Below are 9326 nucleotides of genomic sequence, written 5' to 3' on the forward strand. Positions count from 1 at the left end.
CACATATAGCCCTTTAAAATATATCATTAGCTAAACTAATGAAATTCAGAGTGTGACATGGGTTGGTTTTGTTACTCCTTATTTTCTCATAGAATGATTTACTCCTTATTTTCTCATAGAATGATCCTCATAAACCACAAGCATAAAAAGAATTGACATATGTCAATTTCTCATTTTGCTAGACGAGCTTGATTTTGTTACTCTTTAACCCAGAATTCATGACTCGTATTTATCTTGATATCCTAGATAAAGATGAATTTTGCCATTTATGAATAGGAACACTGTTGAATTCAGATATGTAGCACAGACACGGATACGACACGGCCATCCGACACGTCGACACGAGGCAAATCCTAAAAAATACATAGGATACGTGTGTTCGACACGTGTGTCCGACACGGACACGACACGACACGGCTTCATGTTGTGCGTGTCCGTGCTTCATAGGAATTCAGATATAAATTGGAAATTGAAGCAGATCCAGATATAAATTGGACATTAAAAAGCGATAATATGAAAACTTGCCAGGCCAGTAAGACAAATAACAAACTTTGATACACTAACATGATAATTACCTGATTAAATTCATTTGCATTAAATAAGCTCAGCCAAGATGGGGATATGAGATCAGTCAGACCCCTATAAAATGCATTTGCTAAAGGAAGCAGCTGCAAGTTAACATGTAAATTAAATATACTGTATAAATATTAATTGATATAAGCTAAATACATAGAGCATGCCATACTTGCCGATTTAGCTTGTAATCTGCCATTGCATGGATATATTGCAGTTTGTTCTCGTTTGTAACCGCGGCATCTCTACCACCAGGTTTAAGCTCAGTAACAACACGCCTTCCACATGCCTCTTCTGTAACCGTGAAATCTAAAGATAACTCTGCCACATCGCCTTCAAAACTCTGTTATAAAAATGATGATGGTTATCATGTTTAAGCAATAACATCTGTTGAAATGACAAAAGGTTCCATTTCTAGATCCTTGAGGATGAACCCAGTAAGGGATAAAATGTTAACTATGTTTGAACCTTGAACTACTTATTATCTTCATATACTATTTTTGAACCATAGAAAAAATGTAAATCAAAACTTTCCAATAATCTACAGAACCTCCATAAGGAAAAAGGCATTTTGCTTGGCACATCATCTGGACTGATTGAGATCCTCCTCATGTTTTCTAGCTCACCTAGAACCTCTGATCATCTTACCTTGTCACACATTTTACACTTGGGAAAGAGATTGGTTATCTGAACATAATTTTCATGTTAAAAAAAACAAAATCTTTTAAGTTCTAACAATGATGGCATCAAAAGCAAAAGAAAATCCGATAATGAAGCCTTGCACTCTACTTAAAATCTTACGATGGCTTGGAACTTCTACCTATTATCCCTTAGGAAATGTTTTTCTGGCTGGTAATTTCAACCTCTAAAAACGTGTGCTATTAACTTAAATGGGTTTTAGCATTTTCAACCTTCAGAATTTCTCTTTATTAAAAAAAGAAAGTCTCTTTGTATTGTCAAAATCCCCCTCCTATTGACCCAGTATTGCTATACCTATTTGCACAGAATTCCTTCCGTTAGTCATCCAAAGATACAGTCAAAAACTGCTATCAAGTCTCAGTTTTGTCTTTAAACATCCCTAGAGAAAGGGTCATTTCAACTTCCAAGTCATGATAAATTTCCTTTCATCTCAATAGCCATGCAACCGACATCATCCAGAAAAACTCTAAGATATGGAAACACACCAATTCAAATTAGGATGATGCAATCAATGTATTCATTCAGTGTTATACTCATATGAGTTTTGACGTCTTCACAAGGAACCAACGCAAAATAGCATACTAGCAAAATAGCCTTAAGATCAATAAATAGTGTTTACCTTGACATACATGAGATTCCTGTAAAGTTCGGCATCTAGAGTAGATAATTCATCGAGGAAGCTGTAACGACCTAATAACTTTTGCACAAAGACCAGGGAAAAAGAATAATCTAGCAAGATTCCTTCATATAGAGCTTTACCAACGACCCTACCAAGGAATTCAATCATTTGGATTCCATTATCCAATAATCTAGCAGACATGTTAGGAATTAAATTGCTTTCTGACGTGGAAGTTTGAGAAAAGAGTCCATATCTGTAAAAAATGAGAATGATACCTATAAATTACATCAAAGTCCAAATTATACCGTACAGAAAAATTAGAAAGACAACTTACTGTGGGTCAAATATAGCCTTAGACAAATCAGTTAAGAACTCTTTAGATAGACCTCCATAATCAAGACCAGCCTCAGGAAGACCACATTCACTGATAAATGAGACGTTGATGCATGACTTCAATTTTGAACCAAGGAAGTTCAACTGCCTATATCCATCTTCAATAATGTGATCCCGACGTACAACAATCTCTATTGACCCTGAGCCTGGTCCAGACAATTCACCGGCTACTCTTCGAGAGACTTTGTCCAGCTTAACAAATTCCCTGAACATCTGAACTCTGCAAAGACCTCATACCATCTATCATCAACATATGAAGGAGAAAGAAAATTATAACTGGACTGTGACATTCTTAAAGCTATTATAAGATTTAGTGTGAGAAAGTCTGGATACTGTCAAAACTGGATACAGTCAAAAACTTTCCCTAGGTGAGAAACTTTGAGTGATGTATGTCTCAGTCATGGGTATATATACAGGTGCTGATTCTTTGTTTTTATGCAAACATGAAAAATCCTAATTAGGAAAAAAAATCCTGAAATGACAACCAAAATCTAAAAAATTCCAATGCATTCTTTTGTTTTTCCTTACAGCTATCCAAAAGAATATGGATGTTTATTAAGAAAACTAACATTGACGAGACACAATGTGGTTTGGGGCTGTCTTTTGGTAATGGTTTTAAAAAAAATTAGTTTATACATCAACAAAATTAAAAAATAACTTAAATGGGAATTCTACATGGTATACCTAAACAAAATGAACAATGTGTCTTCTTCTGTGATGGTGGCAGTGGTATGTTGGGTGGTTGGATTTTTATTTTTTTATTTTTTTTGGTAGGGGGGGGCGGGGGGTCCCTTAACAATGCGCACTTTTAGATGGATCATACAAACTGAATATCAACTCTAGTAATCTTAATCTACAGCATGTAGAACTCTCAAACAAAAGAACTAACTGATTTTGAAGTTTATAACTCGCAATGGCATAAAATAAGAACTGTTACAACAGAAAGATGTGTTTAAGGCATATATTGTTCCAAAACCATACAAACTGACAGAAATGTAGGATATAATTCTTAAGTAGCAAAAAAAAAAGTAATATAAATAGAGTCAGACTAAAAATTAGCAAACACAACTTCATGAGCTCTAGCAAAACAGCAAAAGCATAAAAATAAGAAATATCTGATTTTGAAGTTTAAAGCTTGGAAAAGCATAAATAAGAACTGTTTCAGTAGAAAGATGTGTCTTAAGGCACATTATGTTTCAAAAGCATTTGAACTGACCAAAATATAGGATACAGTACTTCTAGTAGCAAAAAGAATCAGAAGCTGATCAGGTCAAGAATAAAATATAACAGCAAGATACATATACTAAACCAACTGCTTGAAACACTTCAGAGGGTAATACCTTTCTTCAAAGGGATACACATGAGGAACAATCGTAAGTACAGAGCTTGTGCTTGAAATATTTAGAGAGTCTTTGGACTGAAAATTAGCAAATGCAGCTTCATGAGCTCTAGCAGCTGCAGCAATTGGAATGCGACCTGCTCTTGCAGGCCCCAGCCAAAGAGAAGAAGGGCAAAACTTGTGCCTGCAGTCTCGTTCATACAGTAAATGGAGGCATCTGACTGCTACATCTATTATTGGTTTGTTGTTTGGTCCACCATTGTGAATTAAAGTATTATATACAAATGTGTTCAATACTGAAGCAATTCTTCGCTGTTGCTGAAGGGTAAATGGAGCCTATCCACAAAAGGTAATAAGCAAAAGAAAAAATTATAGAAATATTTACTAGAAGAAAGAGTTTAGCATCACTTACCTGTTTCTCGTAAAATTCTATGTCATCTAGCACCAGAAGCAAGTGCGCATATGTAGCACAGAACAGATGCAGCATGCATGACAAGTTACTTGTAACAAATTGAGCACCTCGCCGCATAGCTTCAATGTCCCATAAATCATTAGCATCCTCGTATATTTGACAAGCGTTAACTGGATCATTGCTTAAATTGATATTACTAATATCGGATGATTTTCCGGCAAGCTTTTGTAGTACATTCACCCACTTACTTCCAGTTTCCTTCACGGTCCAGATTTGCTTTTTACTGCAACTTGCTTCACTAAAATGCCCAGAATTATCATCTTTCAAAGATTTAACATCATGGGCCATAGGAGCAGGACAAAATATTGATTCTTCTAATTTTCCCCACAGCTCAACAAGAAATCCAGGAGTAAATGAGAGCAAATTAAGAATGGGTAATGACCCAACAGAAGGATTCAAAGAAGAAAATATTCTGAGCATGTAATAGTAAAAGAATATAATATTTTGTAGCTCAAATTTTCCAGAGAATTCTGAGTTCTGACTTGCATCATAAGCATTTAACTCTTCAATTGGTATGTTCTTCTTCACCAAGGAACAAAGCTTCCTTAGATGCCACTGCTGATATACAGGTTTCAAAAGGTCCATGTACAATGATTTCAACTTACTGCAGTTAGCGGATTCAACAGATCGAGAAGAAGAATCATCTTTTTCTAAGTAATCATTATTGCCCTTTCTCATTAAACCTCCAGCATTCTCAAGGCAATTTAGGAATTTCTCGGAAATGCAATTGACAACTTGAACATATGATTCACAATCTAGGCCTGGGACAAAGTGACCAAAATTACTTTTGTCACTATTACACTCAGTTGCCAAGCTTATAATGTTTGCAAGAGCCCAACCAATAGAAGGAACTACTTTAATACTAGAGGAAGAATTTTCAGCATGATCCAATTCCAACATTTCATTGAAAATTTTATCCTTGGATATCTGCCAGCACCTGCCACAATTTGATTAGCTCGATGTACCTTCAAATCCTAAAAGCTGAAGAAACACAGTGTATAGTATAATGATGTATTTAAAAGTACTAAACACCTTGAAATATAACATGATAAGAAATATTTATACCATATAAGTGATTTAAACAGCCACATTATTTTATAACACATATTGGACCCATCCACATGCGATAGTAGATTTAAAGCTTCTAAAAATTCAAGCGACAATATGAGCCAAGTAAGTTCTACAAGTAGAAGAGTAAAGAAGATGGGCCAAGAATATGAATTGGCAGTGTTCACAATTTGCAACCAACATTCAGAATATACCTACATCATAAATTTTTAGCACCCCCTAAAGACACTAGTTAGCAAACAAACACAGAAAAAAGGTTATATAGTCGTCGTTTGATTCAATTAACAAAGCCCTGCAGTTATAAACAGTAAATTGATGTGAAAACCACAAAACCAGCTGTTAGCAAATTGGAAAATTCATATGTTCCTCTCTTGGGGACAAAAAAAAGGAGTCCGAATTAGGCTACTTGAATAAGGTTTGAGTTAATGATAATCTTTTCGCAATCAATATCACAATAAAATGATGAAAATATAGAATTTAAATGGCCCTTACCAGCAGATTAGTAAGAGATGGTATAAGGATAGACTCATGCTTCAGTGCTGGTAAGAGAATAGGCGGTAGACGTTTATTTAGATATGGAACAGTCAATATGAAACTTAGGTACTGCCCATAAAAATCTTTCACATCAAACTGGTCAATAGAACTTGCGTCTAACTTCTTGAGATGAAACGGCCGCAAAGCTAAAGTTATTGCACTTGCAGTAACCAAGAAACCATCATCAGATGATGCCATGGTCTTCTTTTGTGATGCAATATGAAGGTCAAGCTTCATTAGGTATCTCCTGATACAAATGTAAACATTACTTGTCCTTGTAGTCATAAATTCTATCAATTTCTTCACAGCAATATCGGCATCTCTGCTGTTCTCATTTTTGAAACACTTCCACCCTTTGGGATCAGTTAAAGTAACAACTAAGCGTGTTGCTCGTGCAGTAAGCGAAACAATGTCCTCACAGTCAAGACATGTCTGATTGCATTCACCAAGAATAAATAAGCATAATGAAACCAGCTTTTGCGCCTGATAAAACCATATAGATTTATCCTCGAGAGTGCCAGAGGCCAGAGAACAGAAGTTCTCCTCCATATCTACAGGTTAACAAAATGACTGATCACAGAGGGAAGATGAAAAAGGTAAAAGAAAACCTACGGATCCACTAATAATTAGTGTTTCACAAATATTAATGACATAAATTAACTTGCATGATTTGATCGGATACTATAAGAATATATTCCAATCATTTATAATAAGAAGAAAAAGCAGACTTTTAAACTCTCCATTTTCTAATATACAAGCCTAATAGTTTTTGCATTTGCAAACAGACAGTAGTTCCAAGGAAGTGACTTAATAAAATCAGAAATGTAATACATTTTGTAAGCGTATATAGTTCATAGTAATTAGTGGCTCTCAGAATATGCAAAATACAATATATATTTCGAACAGGTCCAGAAAATAGTATAAAGATGGCTTACCAGCTGAATTAATGCTTTGCAAGAGAAGTTTAAAACATGTCATCATACACTCCACATTTGCGTGTTGCAGTGTTTGATGTAAAGTTAATGGCCGAGTAGTAAAGAACAGAAAGGGCCTAATCAGATTTGTCGAAATCCATCTGTTGTTCTTGTGATTAGGGCACTGCGCTTGAACTTTCCATTCTTCTCGTAACTGTTCTGCAACCTTTTTCATTGCATAATACCGCCTCCAGACTCGCTGAATGAGAATGAATCACAGCAAAAAGGAAATGGTCAACCCAAAATACAAGGAAAGTGTCTAAAGCTCACCAAACAATCCATGTATAAGGGCGAATTCACTGAATTGAAAACAAAAACAAAAGTTTTCAACAATCATAGACCACGAGATTACAGGGAAAAGAAACTAAATGCTCAGGCGACTTAAAAAATATGAATAACACTTTCATTGCCAGAAGTGTTATTTGCTCTTCAGTATCCTAAAGTTTCACCTTTTCAGCTCTGATGCCCTGGAGTTTTATTTTTACAATTAGATACCCAAAGTGCAAAAAGAGGATAATAGCATATTTGTCCCTTAAATCAATCTTAACTGCCAAAAAGTCCCTCAAATCTCATTATTTGCCAAAAAGCCCCTCAAATCGTCATCTTTATTGCAAATCTTCTCTTGTTAGGTGACGTCATTAATGTGGGTGAAATTCTGTTAATTCAAATGGAAATGGATGATATTCTCATTATATCCACACTCATATTTAACAACTGACACTAAAAATTTCACCAACCTGTTTTATAATGGGTTTATACCTGCAACCCAAACCCACCAAACTCTTCTTCCTCAACGGTTAGAACTTCCCCTAAACCAAACCAGAGCTGTTCCAACAGTGTTTCAGTTGCTTGGGAGGGGGTAACGTATACTCCGGGGCACTCGGTAATTTCACATGTCGTGTTAATGCTTGTCGCAAATGTAGTTAGAAAACTTAACAGAATCCCTAACAGAGGGACAATGTGGCAATTAAAATGAAGATTTCAAGGACAGTTTTAGCAAATAGCCAAATACTGAGATTTGAGGGACTTTTTGGAAATTAAGATTGATTTAAGGGACTAATATGCAACCAGTCCCAAAAAAAGTTAAATTTGTACAAGAAGAATATCAACATAGAAAAATAAATGAGAACCCAACCCAGTTTCAGTTTTATTGAGTTAGAAAAAAATGAGGAACAAAGTCTTTGGGGTATCAAATTGTCAAATTAACGTCAAGTTGAAACCTTTGGGGTGTCAAATTGTTATCAAATTTTCAAAAGATCAAACTTTCAGGTCCCAGAGTGAAAATGACAAGATCTATGATATTTTCTCCACAGCATAAAAGAATTCTTTTTCAGGAAATGACTTCCAAACTCACTCAAAATTCAACATTATCTAAATGCTACAATTATACGCAGAGAAATCTTAAAAAGTTCGACAAATTTAGAGATGAATCTATAATCGATAGAACAGAGATCATGGTTGAGGTAATCGAGGGACCTGAATGAAGAGGGCGGCAGCAGAGGCGCGGCGATTGAAGCTACGGAGCTCCCTCTCGTGAGAGACTTTATGAAGGAGGGCATCCCTCGTAATTTCTTTGGCGCTTGCTCCCCTTAGAGATACCTGAGCCCAGAAATTTTTTTCTTTTTTTTATTCGTACAGCAACAAAAAAAAGAAAAGAAAAATGAATTGAATTAGAGAGAGGGGGAGGGAGTACCTCCTTTCGAGGCGCAGACATTAGGGCTTGAAGAAGAGCTCTTTCTCTCGTCTCTCGTCGCCGGAGTAGAAAAATTTCTACAGACAATTACACCGATCTCGGCTCCGTGTGTTGGGCTGAATCTAATGATTTTGGGGCTTTTGATTCGGCCTGTGTTTGTCGTCGCGGATAAAAGGGAATGGGGCCCACCAAACGAAGGAAAAGTCTTTTCAAGAGCGTACAATACAGGCTATACGTATGTAGTTGTGCTTTTATAGACCAGTACGGTACCTTAGCCTTTAATATTTCGAAATTAGTAGTTCAAATCATTTAAATTGTCATTTGGTCCACCGAATCTTATAAGTTGCTTTAAAATTAGTCATTCAAATAGTTGGAATTAAATCCTTCAATTCTTATAAGTTGTTTCAAATTAATCCTTCTAATCAAGAGAATCAGTAGAAAAAATGCCAGAGTTGTGGGATCAAATAGTAATTTTAATTATTTGAGGAACTAATTCAAAATATTTTACTACTTCTAAAAGCTGCCCATGTAAGTATTTAGCAGCTTCGATTAGCATGTAACAACAGGAGAAAAAAATTTGTAGAAGTAACAATATTTGAAAAGGGTAAATTTCACAAAACTCTTTTCAGTTTGGGTGTTTCTCATATAAACCCACACTTTTAAAGTGTCAAGAAAATCCCTTTAAGTTTGAGTCAACTTAAAACATTTCTTTTTCGATAAAACACCCCCATCCCCCCTAATGGCGTGGGAGGGAAGGGGGTTCCTAACAAAACTTAAAGGGGTTTTGTGACATTTTTAAAGATAAAAGGGTATCTTGAAAATTCTCATACTTAAAAGAGGGTTTCGTAGAATGAAAGTTAGAAATAGCACCATGTTTTGGGGGTTTTCTAACAAAATTTAAGGGGATTTTGTAACATTTTGCGGGTTAAGGTTAAGGGAGTTATCTGTAAAATACACAAACA

The 9326-nt window shown here is 35.5% G+C and overlaps 1 protein-coding gene across 1 annotated transcript in view; it reads right to left on the bottom strand.

Annotated features, from left to right (window-relative positions):
* LOC109833828 (E3 ubiquitin-protein ligase UPL7) overlaps positions 1-8507 on the bottom strand; it is a 12309-nt gene extending 3802 nt beyond the window's left edge. Inside the window, exons 1-10 of the mRNA XM_020401654.1 lie at positions 8365-8507; positions 8148-8270; positions 6633-6870; positions 5656-6248; positions 4036-5022; positions 3625-3959; positions 2226-2504; positions 1892-2144; positions 746-916; positions 576-668 (exon numbers count right to left, since the gene is read on the bottom strand). Of these exons, the coding sequence (XP_020257243.1) occupies positions 576-668; positions 746-916; positions 1892-2144; positions 2226-2504; positions 3625-3959; positions 4036-5022; positions 5656-6248; positions 6633-6870; positions 8148-8270; positions 8365-8385 (3093 nt within the window). The 5' untranslated portion in view covers positions 8386-8507. The remainder of the gene's footprint in view (positions 1-575; positions 669-745; positions 917-1891; positions 2145-2225; positions 2505-3624; positions 3960-4035; positions 5023-5655; positions 6249-6632; positions 6871-8147; positions 8271-8364) is intronic.

The sequence above is a fragment of the Asparagus officinalis genome, chromosome 3 (genome assembly GCF_001876935.1).
Source record: "Asparagus officinalis chromosome 3, Aspof.V1, whole genome shotgun sequence".
NCBI classification, from domain to species: Eukaryota; Viridiplantae; Streptophyta; class Magnoliopsida; order Asparagales; family Asparagaceae; genus Asparagus; species Asparagus officinalis.